Below are 18,360 nucleotides of genomic sequence, written 5' to 3'. Positions count from 1 at the left end.
GTCCTTAGGACTCGTCCATCCTTTCTGCCCAAGGTTGTCACTGCCTTCCACATCGGGCAGACTATCACTTTGCCCACCTTCTTTCTGCCTCTGCATCCTACGAAAGAGGACAAGAGGCTCCACCGTCTGGACCCAAAACATGCGCTTTCCTTTTATTTGGATCGCACCAAACAGTTCGGGGTGGACGACCAGTTCTTTGTGGGGTACGTGGGCACCAAGAAAGGGCTAGCCGTACACAAGCGGACTATCTCCCGATGTATCAAAGCCTTTTATTCTTTGGCAAAGAAGGAACCTCCAGTGGTACTGTGCGTCCATTCCACCAGGGCGACGGCAGCAACTACTGCTTTGGGACGTGGAGTTCTTCTGAATGACAAATGTCAGGCAGCTACGTGGGCTTCGTTGTACACCTTTACCAAGCACTACTGCCTTGACAGTCAAGTCCGGAGAGATGGCTTCTTTGGCCGTTCTGTTCTCCAGGACTTTCTGGAGTGATCTTGGTTTGCAGACTCACCACCGAGGTTGGTATTGCTGGGGTATCTATTCTAAGGTAAGGAATCAATAACTAACGTGTTTCTTTCAGATGAACAAGTTACTTACCTTCGGTAACGATATTTCTGTAAGAAACAGAGATTCCTTACCGCCCCACCCATCCTTCCCGTTCTGCGAACTGATTTCTAGGGTTAAGGACATCCTTTCAGGGCCCTAGTTTTGTGCACCAGTGGTCAGTGTCTTGCATGGCTCTGCGTTTCTGGCGCGGAAAGTCGTGTACAGAACTGAGGTCAGCGCGCAAGGGTTGCGTCTATGTAGCTGCTGCAACATCATCCCGGTGACCACGACGCCAACGATGGACACGGAGCCGACTGACGCCACCTTCCGACGCGCAGAGAAACTGCTGACGAAAAAACTATCCGCATCCATTCTGACACCTGGGGGTAATTTTAAGGTAAGGAATCTATAACTAACTAATTTTTCTTACAGATATATCGTTACCGAAGGTAAGTAACTTGTTCATTGGGCCAAGTCTATACTATTCCCACTGACAGAAAGCACACTAACATTCAAAACAGAGTACCCACTGGAGTGGGCAACGGGTCCGGTCAGATACTTGGGGATTTGGATTAGCAGGGACATGCAAGAGCTGTGGAGCGCAAACTGTCCGGACGGTCACTTGACTGCAGTGGGCATGGTTTAGGTTACCCTTGTCTCTAACGGGACAAATAGCAATTGCGAAATTCTTACCTAAACTACTATACCGGTTTCTTAACTTGCCCATCCCGCTTACGTCAATATTCTTTAGGCGCCTGCAAACCAATATGACCGCTCTGATAGGGGTGGACAGGCAACCTAGGGTCTTCTGGGATCTCCTCACTCTCCCGTTAAAGCAAGGGGGCATGGTTGCACCAGATTTTAAACTCCATGCCTTTTGCGCACAAGCCCAATTCTTACACTTCCAGTTCTACCCGCCCACATATCAACCACATGTAGCTGTTGAAAGGGACCGAGCCGCCCCCACCCCTTTATCTGCTGCACTATGTAGTACATACAGTAACCCAAAGAAAGAGGTTAACACCTTCTCACTTGGGCATGGGACGGATTACATAGAAAGGCAAAAATCCCTATCCTTTATACCCAGTCAGTCACACCGGTATATAGTCCCCAACTTCCTCCCCTTGTCTGAAAGCGGGCTATTAGACGTGCACGCAAGCTTAAGCTTGCTCCTCTTGCAGATTTGTATCCAGGCAATTAGTTTATTTCCTCCCTACTTGCAGGGGTAGGCGCACCACATTTTCTTTCTGACAGCCTTTTTTATTAACAATCATGTGCCCCATGCTGTGCGCTGCATGAAATGTTTCCTGCACCACCTTCTACACTGTCTGTGCTGGAACACATTCTTACAGAACTACCCCATACAATTTAATAACATGCTTATATAACATTACGCAAATTACATTTCCGTTGATGGCCCCTAAGGCCCTAGTAGATTGGAGAACAGATTTGGAGCCTCCTATTATGAGCGAGCAATAGGCTTATTGTGGTCAAGTGTAGTTTCTCCCACCCAATTACAGGTTGTACCTCATTCATTTAAACGTTTTGCATCATACTTATCGCACCCCAGTGCAAATCTTCGGGATGGGCTCAAGTACAGATGCAAAGTGCCGGTGCTGCGGCTCCCCGCAAGCCACTTTCCATCATCTTGCTTTGCAGTGTCCACCGATAGCACAGTTTTGAGGGGGTGGGGTGGGGGGCATACACACAGTTACACTCCCCCCTAATGGGATTACTAGGATATGTTGAGGACGCCCCACCCCTGCAGACCGTCGCCTCATAGCCATGTTACTTTTACTAGCCAAGTGTAGATGGCCATGCACAAGAACAATGGACAATTGAGACATGGAGAAAAGATGTGGTGTATTGCTAGGAACAGCTGTCAACTTACTGGGACCTCATTCCCCTGCATCCAGGTCTCCTTTTGTTGCCTACCTCCGCCAGACACACTTGGATCTCCCACAGGTGCCTACCATGTCCTGAGAGACTTTTAAGGCTGAGTGCCTCTCATCCCTATTACTGATGACAATGCCTGATGTGTCACTGCAATATATACTCAATGCTGGGGCTGTCATAATTATTAACTTGTTGGCGGCTGACTATGATGTCATCTCTAAGCGTCTGTGCTATGTCAGGTTGTGCCCATGCCTAAAGCTGTAACTCTATTTCTCTGTCACCCATTGAGTTAGTTGTTAAAGAGGTCTATAGATTGTGCATACGAACCTGATCGATCCACCCAGGTCCCAGCTCCCAGCCCCCCCCCCCCCCCCCCCCTCCCACACACTTTCGTCTTTTCTTATTTTTTGGTTTGATTTGCTATCACTGTGTCTCACTGTGAACATGAATCCATTGTATGGCTTGTAAAACGTCAATACAAACATTAACCATAAAAAAAAAACTCCACAGAGGGATTTACAGCATGCCTCGCAGAGCAGCGCATGCGCGCTGCCTCTAGGCTCGACTTTAAAAGTAGTTCCTGGTTGGCGAGCACTTGTAGACGAATAGGAGCTTCCAAGAGAGGTTGTAAAGAGGCTATGGCCCATGGTCGGGACAAACACAAGCTGCAGGGGCTAACACAAAGACAGCTAATAGAATGCAAGAAATTGTAAATGACAAAAGGCAAAGCCATTCATAAGCAATGACTGCATTCCTCGGTAAGCTTTCGGACTGGCCACAATATATATTTCCCAACCAGACAGCTGTGCTGTGTGGTTGGCTTGAAACTGAAAGAGCCCTGTCCTGCAACTCGAAATTAACACTGTCACCACTGAAAGTTTCTTGTAGCCTGGTGAACCGACTGACAAACGCAAAAGAAGGTACAGGTGGTGTGCCCCCTCCAGACCACAGAGGCCCCCCTGTGGGGTCGTACTAGTGGGCTCTTAGCATATACTCTTGATGGCCATGTGTGCTGAGACCACAATAAAAAATGCACAACTTTCTGGAGACTGTTATGCGCGTTCACTTAGTGCAGCATCTCGTGCCCGCATATCATGTAGGCGACATCCCCATCCCATGTTATGAGATTTCTGAAAGCTTACACTTTGTGAATAGTTACTAGCTGCACTGTAAGGTCTTGGCTATTTCTTGCTTGCAACCACAAATGAACATTACAAAGCATTTTTTAAAGTCTGTTACCCCTTTCAAGTGATTAGAGTGTCTCTTTGACTTTGCCTTTGCAAAATGCAGTGATTCGCAGTACTAGTGTTGCGACTGGTAATGTCCATTACGAATTACAGTGCATTTTTTATGCACTGAAATTAACTTTTCTTTCGTGAAGTCAGTTGCACTGACTATTCTAAATGCAAAGTATTTTGTGCATTAGCCCCTGTTACTTTTCAGTGGTATGATATTTCAGTATAAGACCATGTGCTTGCTTAGTTGTGCTTATGGCTGTGCTGTTTGCAAGTATCAGTGACGTGTACATAGACAATAGATGCATGCTCGAGGTTCACAACTTGCATAATTTAATTATTGGCTTGTGCTCATTTTTCTGTGCATAATTACACTGATGTATACTAGCTGTGTTATTGCTGTGGTACTTGGCTAAGGATTTTTCTTCGTTGAACAATTATGAATATTATTATTGTTTTCTCTTTATCCAACCTCACATTCAGTTCCCGGACTTGGACGTGCTCTCGGATTTCTTCCAAAAATGCCCCGTTTAAAGTTGGTCCATATTTTAATGTGGTACATAGTTTATGGCCACTCCTTAAGCATTACTCTGCAACAACTTGCTGAGCAAAAAGAAAAGAAATTCACTGAAGACAGCCCAGTAGTTCCAGAAGGCACATCCGTAGCAACTGGCTGTGAGATGAAAGGAAGCGATCAAGTGCGCAAAGAGGTTACTGAGGAATATTTCCTGGACTCTGAAGTGGATCTTTCTACTGAAACTGGTAAGGATGTATAGTATGTTTCTCCAAAAAGCAAATCTTAAATGCATTGTGTTGATAGTGTAAAGTAAAAAAAAAAAAAATAGCTATTAAAAGATTATTGAAAATGTTTAAAATGGTGTGTAGGCAGAATATCGAGTTGTAAATGTCGAACTACAGAAATATTGAGTTCTAAATATCGCGAGTCAGAAAGATTGAGCAAGAATATCGTGGTAAAAAAATATCGATTTTAAGGTAAGAAATATAATTTTTTTATATATAGAAGTCATTAATTTCGTTTGCAAAAATATAGTAGTTTAAACTAACGATTTTCAAATTACTGGTATGTATTTTAGTATATATTTTAAATGTATGTGATGTATTTTTTTTGTATAAGAATTATTTGTTGTTTAAGAAATGTGTTAAATTTTTAGTAGTTATCAATTTTATTTTATACAATACAAGTACCTCGGCACTCAGAAGTGATACCCTTTTTCCCTTTATGTCTAACCTTTATAAGCAAACTACATTCAATTGTTTCAATATATCACTGGCGCCAAACAAAGATGGATTCATACACAAGATATTCTTTTTAATTTAAACAAACATTTAAAAACCACAATTTTCAAACCAAACCATAAAGACCCCTTGTTCCTAAGAAGGCATAACAGTGGGGAAACTATTTGTAAGGGATGTTTGAAGCTTTACAGTCTTGATCCAAAAGCGCAACAGCCAACACGTGTTTCGTCACATCCAGTGACTTCCTCAAGGCTTTCAAAAAGAAAGTTTTCTGTGACTAACAAGTTCTGTTTCTTCAAGTTAGTTTACTGGACACGGCCATAATACGACCGGTATTTTCTTAATTCGAAACCGGCGATGTCCACCTATCTCACGAGTTAGAGTTCCGGAGATCTACCTAATAAGTAGTCCCGAAAAAAAGTATATCGTGGATCCTGAATATGTTTATATCTCAGGTTTCCGTGTAAGTAATTCGTTTTCCGAAGCCCAACGGACAAGTTCCAAAATTAGTTTCGTCCCTGTTAGAATTTCGTCATTCCTTAATTCATTATTCAGAGATACATGTAACCTTTAGTTTCTCTTGTGGGAAACAGTCATATTTAATTTCCCAGCGGGCTATGATAGACCCCACATGATGGGTGCCGGAATCCAGTGGTGTGGGCTTCGGAGTTCGTGTCCGGTGAGGGGGCTCAGTTCGTGAGGGTCCTGGGAGCAGGGTTGGCACATTTGGTGTTCATTGACCCGGGCCAGGGAGCTCAGGTGCAGAGAATTGTGGCTGGCTGTTCCCGTGTGTCGTAGGCACTCAAAGGTTCTCTGTGAGACCTGCAGAGGGGGACAAAACAAGCCAGCTGGGCCACTCAAGGTGCTCCCCTCTGTGATGCTGACATCCTTCTTCGGCTGGTCGGTCTTTGCAGTGTTCGAGTCCAGATTGGACTTCAGACAAGCTTTGGTTGCTGCACCCTCGATATTGATGCAGGGTGGCATCTGGGGGTCCTGACGTCTTCACACTTGGTGGGGAGGGGGGGTGGATCTGACCTCCTTGAGCAAGGTGACCTCCTCTTGGGTGGCTGCTGCATCAGTTGAAGTACTGGGTATTTTAGACCCAGCGGTGCAGGGGCACACACCCTATGACTTCTGGGTTCACCCTGTTCCAGACCTACAGAAACACAGAGTCTTCTGGGTGAAGTCAAAGATTCGTTTATTGGCTGCAGACCAATTACAGGTATCCTAGAAGTACAACAGCGTGTATGTTCTCAGGAGACTGCTGAAAATCATAGGAACGGGCTTCTCCTTAAGTACAAAATATCATGCTCCAGGCACACATTCCTTGGTTTACGATATGGCCATTATAAGTATACATTACAAACGAAAAAGCAGAGTCATGATGACCATCCCACATTCCAGTTCGGCCAGCCCACAATGATTTACACAGTAAGGTTCAGATCCCACATTTGATGTCAATAGACCCCCCAATAAACATGAGCATCTCCTGTTTTGGGAAACAAGTCATAAAGCAGGAACAAGCAGGTGTGGAAGAGATTAGCCGGGGGATTGTATAGAATGAAAGGGTTTTATGACGGGTCAAGCCCTGATGCTAATCACAGGTGGACGGAGGAAGGGGAGCTCGTGAGACCGGTTTGACCTGGGGCAGCAGAGCCAGCTGCCCAGGTCACAGAGAAGTCAGAGGGAAAGCCCATGTACTGTGAGGCCCGTATTTACTCCATTATAGCCTATGTGAGGGCAATGACAAGATGGCCACTGCTTCCAAAATGGAACCCGCGTAGTGAAGCAGAATAACGTGTACACAGTGCATTCATAGCTAGAACGATATATAAAGCACTTGTACATGCCGCATTTACCATTTGCGGTTTGCTAATACCAAGATAGACAGGGGTAGAGCCCTGTCCCCTACGCGGTCCCGAATATTAAAGTACGACAGACCCTCCTTTTGCCCTTACATAGGCAATCACTATACTCATCTTAATCCGAATCTAGGTCAATGTTCACAAAGTCATGGAGATGTTGCTGTAGCATCATCCTATTACTTAGTTCGTCCCTCGATACAGGTTTCCTTACACATAAGGTAGCACAGAGGCCACATATCGCAGGAGCACACTGTATGCACAGACAGAACAGGAAAAGAATGGCTAAGATCATTCCAATGACCATCAGAACTTTCCAACCCCAGGCAGATATCAATTCCCAGAACCACCCCACCAGTGACCAGTCTCCCTTATCCACGTGTATGGATTCAGATATTTTATGGAGTTTGGAGATGGCTTGATACACTGTTGGAGCATTATCTGGTATGAAAATGCAGCAACTGGATTGGATGACCTTGCATACCCCACCGCGGTCTGCAAGAATAACGTCTAGAACCATGCGGTTCTGCAGAGTCATAAGGCGATCCGCTTGGAGCTCAGCTGTCAGATTACTAAGGGCACCAGCCGTTACATTGACAGTGGATTCAACCACACGAGTCAGTTGTCTCAGGTTCCTACTATTGACCATAGGTCCCCAAAACGGCAGGAAACCCAAGAAGAAGTCTCCCGCTTCCTGACCGGCAGTATCCTCCTTACTAATCACACCTCTCACAACTCTGGTCTTGTGATAGTCAGAGGCAGCAGTAAATGTCGGCGGTAGCAAGTTCGCAATATAACATGTGCCCGAGAAATCAGGGGGCAGCCATGTATATGCTCGGTCATTACAGATTAAATATGTGCCCTTGGCAGCCAAAAACGCAGGGGAAAACTGTGACGGGAAGGTGTACGTTTCAGTACAGTCACTTCTTCCCAGTTGAGCTCTAGGATTCTGACCATTACCCTGTAAGCAGAACCGACCCATGTGGGGTACGACCCAGATTGGAGATGAGATTTTTCGCTGTCTTTCACCCAGACTAATACTATACCCCGTCGCGTTCCATCCTACATAAGGTCTCAACTCTTCTTTGGGAATGGATGAGTATGCATCGATATCCCTACTCATATCGGCAACTCCTTTCATCAAAGCCTTATTATTGGTGATGGGTCTGATGGAACGCGGTTGGCGAGGGGAGTACGTATCTAGAGCATAGAGAAACATGGTTTGGAATGCCCATGACGATCCATTGTAACTATACGGCAGCACCAGGTAGGGAATACCCTTGTTAATGGTATGGGGCATTAACCCACACACCCAGCAATTGGTCGTATTCAGTACTAGTTGGTGCTGGTGCAAGAGTTGGATAAACGAGTTATTTACGAACTCTGATCGTCTGGTCTGTTCGTGCTCAGGCAAAGGGTGAAAAGAGTGAGAGGAGGCAGTAGAAAGAGGTATAGGCTGTTCAGTGGGTTCAATGGGCTTTTGAGCGGAGAAAAACACATCCTACAATAAACATTGTTATGCTACACAGTGTAAAAAGGCACAAAAAGACAAAACATTTACTTTTTACAATTTTACACATCCTTGCGTTAAAGTTCATTTCCTCAATCGGTCTCTCCATCTTAAAAAACTCCATCCTCTACTCGGGCCGCTCGCGGCGGATGAGTGTCTTCTGCTAAGGAGCACGCCTGTCAGTCCAGGGAAACGCCCTAGACCAACCAGAACCGTTGACCTAGCGTCTTCGGCCTGTACCCCAAAGTCTTGGCACCGCGACCCTGCGGCAGAACCCGGATGGTGGTTCGAAAAACAAAAATCAAGAAAGTCTTTCAGATGGGAGAGCAAAAAATGTCAAAAAGGAAATAGTGAGGAAATCTTTATTTGTCCATGGGCCTAGGTCTCAAATTATAGCGGAGACGGCCAGGTGCTGTTTGGTCTTGAAACAAAAGTTCAGGCTCAGTGGTGTCCAGTCGATTTGATGGTGGCACAGCTTCCTGCAGAATATTGTCACTCTCTTGGTCTGAAACTGTGTCTTTTATGCGTGCGTCACTGAATGGTACAAAACGAGGTACAGTGTCTGTCTCAGAGTCGGCGATACCCTCCTTGACCCACTGGTCATATGGCAGAGGCAAGGGGACTACTTTGCAGTGGGTACCATGGATCCAGTGTTTCTTCCCTTTTACTCGCACTGCTGATCTTGTCGAAAGAAGAACAAGATGAGGGCCGATCCAGCGAGGCTCGTCGTTGCTCTTGCGCTGGAAATTTCGGACTAGCACCCACGTACCAGGGTTGATAGGGTGTCCAGGAGTTTCAGAGGCTTGAGGGAGAGTATCATGTACCTGTTGGTGCAAAACACGCAGTTTAACAGTCAAATCATACAGGTAATCAAGCAGTACTGGATGCTCTATCTCACTGAACTTCGTAGGCCTCGGTACACCCCATACGTTGGCCGGACGGCCAAAAACAACCTCGTAAGGGCTAAGTCCCACTCGTGAGTGTATGGTCATTCTGGTGGACAGGAGTGCTAAAGGCAGAGCGTCAGGCCATTTAAGACCGGTGCTCGCCTGGATTTTGGCCAGCTTGAGCTTTAAGGCTCCATTGTAGCGTTCTACTAATCCAGCTGATTGGGGGTGATTTGCAGCATGGAACTTCTGCTTTATCCCTAACCCTTCACATACATTCTTCATCACTTTACCCACAAACTCACTTCCGTTATCACACCACACCATTCTTGGCATCCCAAACCTAGGGAAAAATTCCTTCACAAGGGCTTTGGCTGTGGATAGGGCAGTGTTATCTTTCAGAGGATAAGCCTCTATCCATTTTGAGAAAGCACAAACAACCACCAGTACATATTTCAGGTTGTTGCATCTTTCCATGTGAATAAAATCCAGCTGCAAAACTTCAAATGGACATGATGGGGGTGCAAAGTGACCAGCTGGAGTTGGGGTTCCCCTACCAGGGTTATACTTCAGACATACCATGCAATTCTTGACCACATTCTCTGCACACTTGGGAATCCCAGCATTCTGCCATACTGGAGCCAACAACTTGCATATACCTTTCGTACTGATATGTGCCATTCCATGTGCCATAGTAACCACTGGAAGCACATATGCATCAGGCAACAACCATCGCCTATGTTCTGTCAGATCAATCCAACAACCATTCTCATCCAACTTACCCATACTTTCTCTCCACTTGCTTAACTCTTCCTCTGTGGCTTCAGCTTGAAGCGACTTCACACTCTCTATTGTGTTCTCACACATTCCCACATCATTAACCCATCTTGCGGGGCCTGCAACATACATTCTAGTCTTTACATTCTGTGCTGTTTCTTTCGCGGTCTCATCAGCAAACGAATTCCCACGTCCAACATCATCTGTGACTTTCCTGTGCGCACTGCATTTCATGATCGCAACTTGCAACGGTAGGGTCAGTGACTCAAGGAGATCATTCACCAACTTGCCATTCCGAATTTTAGCTCCATGCGACGTCAGGAACCCACGCTCCTTCCACAGTCGCCCAAAATTATGAGCCACGCCAAAGGCGTACTGGCTATCTGTGTATATATTCACTCTGATTCCTTCAGATAACACGCATGCTCTCGTGAGGGCGATTAATTCTGCTGCTTGGGCCGAATTATGTGGCACTCGTGCAGTTTCCACGACCGTGTGCAAAGTCGTGATAGCATATGCAGCAGTCGTGTCACCATTAGGGAGTTTGAAACATGAACCATCCACCCATAAAGTGCCATCACACTCAGTCAGGGGAGTATCTTTTAGATCTACTCTCCCTTTCGTCTCTTCTTCTGTTCTGAACAGACAGTCATGTTGCTCAATCTCATCTGAGTCTGCTGGAATTGGCAACAATGTAGCTGGATTCAGCGTATTGCATCTCTTTATGTGTATATGATTTGCTAACAGTGTAAGCTCATAACCTGATAATCGCGCACTAGTCAAGTGTTGTGTCTTGGTCCTATTTAATAATGTGTCTACAGCGTGTGGAACCATAACAATCAATGTATTGTCCATTACCAAACCAGCAGATTGTCGGATAGACATCGCTGCAGCAGCTGTCGCTCTCAGACAGCTTGGCAATGCCCTTGCTACAGGGTCCAAGGTTGATGAAAAATATGCGCATGGGCGCGGTCTGTCGCCAAAAGGCTGTGTTAACACTGATAACGCACATCCATCTTTCTCGTGAACATACAATGTAAATGGCTTACTGTAGTCAGGGGTACCCAACACAGGAGCCGAACATAATGCATTACGCAATTCCACAAAACTTTTCTGGCACTCTTCAGACCATGGGATAGGATTCGGTGTGTCTTTGCATGTTAAGGCTACTAAAGGTTTTGCCAACAAAGAAAAACTAGGGATCCAATGCCTACAGTATGAAGTGATGCCCAAGAAAGCACGCACTTCTCTCTGTGTTCTTGGCACACTCAACTGTGCAATGGCTTGAATTCTTTCTGGGGTCAGTTTCCTTCCCTCCTTCGATAAGAGATGACCTAAATAGGTCACTTCTTGTCGACAATATTGCAGCTTAGAGAGAGACACTTTGTGATGGAAAATAGATAAATGACGCAACAGTGACAATGTGGCTTCTTTACAAATCTTTTCAGTATCCGCAGCGATCAGTAAATCGTCCACGTACTGAATCAGGATAGCGCCACTAGGTAAAACAAGTGCATCAAGCTGCGCTTTCAAAGCTTGACTATATATTGAAGGACTCTCACAGTAGCCCTGGGGAGCGCGTTTGAAGCGGAAGCTTCGGCCTCCCAGACTAAAACCAAAAATATCTCTGCTCTCTTCTGCAATTGGGATGCTAAAGAAAGCATTCTTTAAATCAATCACTGAAAACCATGCAGCAGAGGCTGGAATCATCGTTAACAAGGCGGTTATATCGGGGACAACCGGAAACTGTGGCACAACAATCTTATTAACCTCTCTGAGATCGATCACAAATCTGTAAACAGGTGGCTGTGAAGGATCCGTTCGTTTTAAGACAGGTAAAATCGGACTATTGCAAACGTTGCCTCTTGTCTCTTCAATCACACCCTTATTAATCAAGTCGCTGACAATGTCTAACAATGCTTTCTGCCCTTCATTAGAGATCTTGTACTGGGGAATACGTGGCAGTCTGACATTAGCCTTTAAAGTCACCACATATGGCGGTATCTCCAAGAGGCCCACATCATTGGGACCAGTAGCCCAAAGGGCATCCGAAAGGGATGACAATTCAGGCGGCATTGTGTTTTTAGACAAGTACATTGGGGAAATCACTTTCTTGCCTAATGTAAGTTGTACTCCTGAAGGAGAACAATACAGTGTAGCGTGCAATCTTTTCAACAAATCTAATCCCAGCAAATTCTCACCACAACCTGTTGTCAGAATCAGGGGTGCTTTCAGCTCGCAAGGTCCAACAGAAAGTGACATGGGACTAGAAATCGGGTTCCTAACTGGGGCGCCAGAAAAACCTACCGAAACATTTATATCGCCAGACAAAGGTGCGCCAGGGAGTTTTGAATGCATGATTGAACTCTTTGCAGCACCAGTGTCCAGCAGAAAAGGCTCCGTTACATTTGCTGTAGTCACCTCAACATATGGTCCACTCTGATCCACTGGCACTGAAACAACTCCCTCTCTCTGTCTACGGCTGTCCTAGTAATCATTATTTTCTGCATCACCGTCCTCTGCATAATAATCATTATTATAATACTGGGCCGTATTACTAATCGCGTTAGCTTGCTGATCAAAGCTATTGATGGTACTTTGAGGCGGCAGAGGACGCGCGTTCTGGGGAACACTTCCACGCCCTCTGCCTCTAGGAGCTTGCTGACCACCCCTTCCTCTGGCGCCATACATATTGCCGTTACGCTGCATCAATTTAGGGCAACTGTATTTAAAATGACCTTCCTCTTTGCAGTATGAACATTGGTTGGGACCTACAGGGATACGTAGTTGGTAATACCCATTCATTTGCTGATTGTTCTGAAACTGTTGGGGTTGGTGATAGACACCTTGGGGTTGCCTATAATTATTCTGACCTCCACGTGGCGGATAGGCCTGCTGTAAAAGGACCTTTGTCTTTAGTTCCTTCGTTTTCTTTTCTGTTCTATCTTTCTCGTCTTTATCTCTATTTTCATAATACTGTGCAGTAGCCAGTATTTGCGCTGAAGAAGAAACAGCCCAAGAACTTTCTGAATCTTTTAACTTTTTACACAGGTCAGCGAGTAGATTCTGCACAAACTTATCCACAAATAACCGTTGGCCACCCTCAGTACTCATATCCTGCCCACTGTGGTCAATAAATGTTTCTTCAAACCTAGTAAAGAAGTCTGACACTGTCTCATCTTTCTTCTGCTTGCATGCAGACAACTTGTCCCAATTTACGCGCATCGCAGGCATTATTGTCTTCATATACGTAATGATTCTACCAGGCAGTTCAGCTACTAAAGGTTCTGGTTTCGCACCACCAGTTTGTCTAGCATCAGCAGCAACAATGTTAGCCCATGTATCCCCTAGTTCTGCATTGTGATCTACATTACGAATTGATCCCCATAGAGGCTGTGGAACAACATTACCAAACAACATGTCTATGTCGGCCAGATTCATAATGCATGACCCTGCCGTCTGTGACAACTCTTTATAATAACCTGCTGGGTTTTTACGGGGATCAGGCAAGGACTGCTTAAGCGCTAACACCTCAGAGCGCTTCCATGGAACATGCACCCAAACACGCTGGAAATGCGCTGCCACAGCGGGGTTACCACCGGCAGCTGCAACCGCTTCCTTCCATACCGGGGGAACTTCTCTCATAGGGTATTGTCGCGCTTTTACCTTTTTTCCCACAAGGACATCTTGTTCAAACAATGACTGTTGGCAATCATCATTCCTAAAGGACAATACAACCGCAACTGCTTTATCTACTCCGCGGTCCACAATTATACCAGTTCCAAAATCGAACCTCACTCTACACAATTCCTGCGGGTTCGGATTTTTACCACTATCCTCCAATTCTTCACAGAGAATTTCGCACATTTTCTCAAACACATATCTCTGTTTTGGGGCATCCCATTGATGGAAAACGTTGACAACTGATTCCACATCATACAGTGAAGGAAAAACAATCCATCTACGCGCCATGTTATCTATTACCTTTTTCTCATCGGGGTTAGGCAATTGGCTACGCAATTGCTTACGCTGTAAACCAGGAGTCGCACCAGATGACTCAAAGAGAGGAGACATTAATGTAGTAACCACATTAGCTAAGCGCTGTCGCGCTGAAGGAGAAGCTGAGGCGAGAACAGGGGGAAAAACAGAGGGAAGAAAAGAGGATGTAGAGACAGGTACTGGAGTGGTGGAAGGAAGAGTGTCAGGGGAGGCAGCTGCTGTATTAGGCAAAGTCGCAGGAAGTGCGGGGGCAGTTGGAAGCACAACTGGCGGTCCTTGAGAGGGCTGCGCTACATGGATAAGAGCCGGCTGCAAAGCAGCTGGCGGTAGCGGCAAGGCTTGCAGTATATTGACTGGAGGTGGCATATTTACAAGCTGGGGAGGCGCCGTGGCATTTTGAGCATACGGGGGTGGCGAACTCAACAAATGTGACATCAGGGGATCTTTCTCCTTTTCTTCTAGCTCATCCTGCTTAGAATGTGGTAAAGCTGGGTAACATTTGTCAATCCCTAACTTGCGCTGCCTATGCAATTGCTCACTCATCTGCTCCTCCTCATTGTCTTTAAATTGTACAGCTGCTTGCATTACTGTCATACCTTTCTCTCTCTTATTCTTTTTCGCTAACTTAATTTCCTTTTGTTTGGCTTCCTTTCGCCATAAGCGGAAAGAGTCAAACATCGCCGGCCGGGCTTTCTTCTTAAACAATTTAATTTCCAAATTATCTAAAATATCGGTATCGAAACTACCATTTTGGGGCCATTTTAAAACACCGTCTTTCCTAGTGTAGTGGATCCATACTTCGTTATATGCAATGGGGCCTACGCCATGTTTTACATAGAGCTCATAAGTTGGAGTTCCAACCGGAGGAACCGGACATGATTCCTCTAGCTGGAAATCTTTTCCACAACCCAAACAGAATAATCTACCAAATAGTCCAGAACCAGGCATCTTTGCTCACTAGTCTAGATCCAAACGTCAAAGGATTATCGATTACGATAGTCTCGTGAATACACGAGTCCTCTGGCTTTGGCGTTTGCAAACTCCAATTCACTAATTCAAATGATCCTGAAGGATACCAAAACAAATGGGAGACGCTCCACTTATACTTAACTGAATATTGTTGATCGATGGCGTCACCAGAAGACTCTCTCGATTGTTTCGCTCTCTCAGATTCGTCAAGGGTCCAAAACAGGTCGATTAATCAGGGCAGCAGTCCTTCGTAGCCGTCGGGACGCGGAGAACCTCGCAGAAAAGACTTTCGGACCACGTCGACATGCAGGGGTCGATGAAGTGGCGGCCTTCCTCCGGAATTTCCACACGAAGCTCCTCACGAACCTCTGGCTTGGACTGGTACCGCTGAAATCGTCCCGAGTTGGGCGCCAAACTGAAGTACTGGGTATTTTAGACCCAGCGGTGCAGGGGCACACACCCTATGACTTCTGGGTTCACCCTGTTCCAGACCTACAGAAACACAGAGTCTTCTGGGTGAAGTCAAAGATTCGTTTATTGGCTGCAGACCAATTACAGGTATCCTAGAAGTACAACAGCGTGTATGTTCTCAGGAGACTGCTGAAAATCATAGGAACGGGCTTCTCCTTAAGTACAAAATATCATGCTCCAGGCACACATTCCTTGGTTTACGATATGGCCATTATAAGTATACATTACAAACGAAAAAGCAGAGTCATGATGACCATCCCACATTCCAGTTCGGCCAGCCCACAATGATTTACACAGTAAGGTTCAGATCCCACATTTGATGTCAATAGACCCCCCAATAAACATGAGCATCTCCTGTTTTGGGAAACAAGTCATAAAGCAGGAACAAGCAGGTGTGGAAGAGATTAGCCGGGGGATTGTATAGAATGAAAGGGTTTTATGACGGGTCAAGCCCTGATGCTAATCACAGGTGGACGGAGGAAGGGGAGCTCGTGAGACCGGTTTGACCTGGGGCAGCAGAGCCAGCTGCCCAGGTCACAGAGAAGTCAGAGGGAAAGCCCATGTACTGTGAGGCCCGTATTTACTCCATTATAGCCTATGTGAGGGCAATGACAAGATGGCCACTGCTTCCAAAATGGAACCCGCGTAGTGAAGCAGAATAACGTGTACACAGTGCATTCATAGCTAGAACGATATATAAAGCACTTGTACATGCCGCATTTACCATTTGCGGTTTGCTAATACCAAGATAGACAGGGGTAGAGCCCTGTCCCCTACGCGGTCCCGAATATTAAAGTACGACAGAGTGGACCTGGTGGTCAGCAGAACCATAAACCAAACATCTGATAGAGACTACTAGCCGCAGATTCCTTAACATAGAATTATCCCCAGGCGTGAGACTGGACCCGGAAAACTTTCTTGCCCAGCATATCTGCGCACCGGGGGGCTGTACCACCCGCCTCCGCCCGACGTCCTCTGCGGGCGTGACGTCAGCTAGGTCACATAAGCCCCACCCCGGCGCACTGACGTCAGTTTTCTTCTTTTCCCCCTGCAACGCGGACCTGGATCGTGTTCCTGGTCTGTTTCAGGCCGCCTTTTTCTGCTTTTAAGCATTTTTCTTGGAAACTGTTTGTGAATGCCTTCGGGCTTCAAGACGTGCTCGTCTTGCGCGCGCCAGATGTCGGCGACAGATCCTCATCCCATCTGCATGTGGTGTTTGGGGGAGCACCACAACTCCACAGATTGTGAGGCGTGTCAGCAAATGAAGCCGAAGTCCCGGCGGGAGCGCCGGATGAAGCACCTTTCGGCAAGCATGTCCAGGTCGGCGGCGTCGCCGCGCCCAACCCCCGCGGATGGCTTCAAGACCCACCGCCTCCGACATCTTCCTTTTCCCAGGCCGCAAGGGCGTCGCTCACCTGTTGGTAAGTGTCGCAGTTTGTCCACGAGGACCGGTCCCCGGCCTGTTGGGGGTGTGGGTTCTCCGCGGGTGGTGCGGCCCGCACGTCGTCACCCTATCCGCCGTTCCCCGGTGCGGGGGCCACCAGAGCCCAGATGGAGGCCTATGCGGCAGACTTGCAGGCCTCTTTGGCTCTTCCTTCTCCTCCTTCTCTTCCTGGGACGTCTGCGGATCCCTTGCCGCGTGCGGGCACTTCTGCAGCGTCGCCGGCTGCTCTGGCGCCGACCGCTTCGGATTCAGGTTTGGAGGATGTGGTGCCGTCGGGGTGCGGCCTTTCGGGGGTTCCCTCCTTCGGACCACCGTGCCTCTGCCTCGCCCCAAACCCCCGCGGGGGTCCCTGTGGTGTCACAGGAGGTTGCCGGGGCTCAGGGCGTGTCCTCGAGTCCCCCTCGGTCCTCTGGGCAGGCGGCGGCCTTGTCCGAAGCCGAGGTGACACCGCCTAGGCGCCGGCGGCTGCTGGGTCTGGCAGCGCCGCAGGGGCTGGCTAGGGGGCGGGGCGTGTCCCCGGGCCCCCCTTGTCCCTCCACGCAGGCGGCTGCCTCGTCGGAGGTGGAGTCGACACCTTTTCAGCACCGTTCCTTAGCCGCCCTGGCTCCGACCCAGCTTCGGTCTCCTGCGCCACGCGTTGTGGCAGAGGTCGTTCTGGCATCTCCTTCGGCGCGGTCGACGTTGACCTGATGCCGGTCGCGTATCCTACGGCACTGGGCCGGCGTCGGGTCATTGACTCGTCTTTGAACGCCCCCTCTTCTCCAGTGGTTCGGCGGTTGTTGGTTTCATCTTCTCCGGTGACGGGCTGCCGCGTCGTGGCACCGAAAGGGGCCCCCGCAGCGTTCGCAACAGAGCCACAAGCCTGAGCAGCAACAATCCCAGCGCGGACGCCAGTTCCGCTGTGGCGGACCAAGGGGCCAGCGGGTGGGTCAGTCCACCTCCACCCCGGCCACTACTGCCTCCAAACCTTCCTAGTCCGAACTTTCAAGCCCATCAAATGCCAGTGGGCGGCAGGCTTTGCCATCACCTCTCCCACTGGTGCACCATCACATCGGACGGGTGGGTTTTAGAGATAGTCCGAAGGGGCTACTCTCTCCCCTTCAAGACTATTCCTCCAGCCGTGCCACCTCAGTGCCACCGCATGTTGGGGGATCACTTGGTGCTTCTTCAGCAAGAAGTTGCGGCCCTCTTGGCCAAGGGGGCCATCGAGTGCGTTCAGACGTCAGAAGTAGGTCATGATTGTTATTCCCACTACTTTCTGGTGCCAAAGAAAAACAAGGGCCTGCGTCCTATCTTGGACTTCCGGAACGTCAATCGCTTGCTCCGCAAAGAGAAGTTCAAGATGCTCACTTTGGCTCAGGTCTTGTCTGCTCTCGATCCACAAGACTGGATGGTAGCGCTGGACTTGCAGGATGCTTACTTCCACATCCCGGTCTTGCGGGCCCACCGACGCTACCTGCTGTTCTCGGTAGCCCACTAGCGCTTTCAGTTCACTGTGCTCCCTTTT

The 18,360-nt window shown here is 47.6% G+C and overlaps 1 protein-coding gene across 2 annotated transcripts in view; it reads left to right on the top strand.

The window, feature by feature from the left end:
* The window catches only part of GTF3C1 (general transcription factor IIIC subunit 1), a 1,956,011-nt gene that overhangs the window by 540,361 nt on the left and 1,397,290 nt on the right, over positions 1-18,360 (top strand). For both annotated transcript variants that reach the window (XM_085632176.1, XM_085632175.1), the window contains exon 15: positions 4,161-4,439. In XM_085632176.1, the coding sequence (XP_085488302.1) occupies positions 4,161-4,439 (279 nt within the window). The remainder of the gene's footprint in view (positions 1-4,160; positions 4,440-18,360) is intronic.

Source organism: Triturus cristatus, chromosome 10, assembly GCF_964204655.1.
Source record: "Triturus cristatus chromosome 10, aTriCri1.1, whole genome shotgun sequence".
Classification (NCBI taxonomy): domain Eukaryota; kingdom Metazoa; phylum Chordata; class Amphibia; order Caudata; family Salamandridae; genus Triturus; species Triturus cristatus.
Note: the sequence above shows the minus strand (reverse complement) of the source record. Positions and strands in the feature narration are given on the sequence as shown.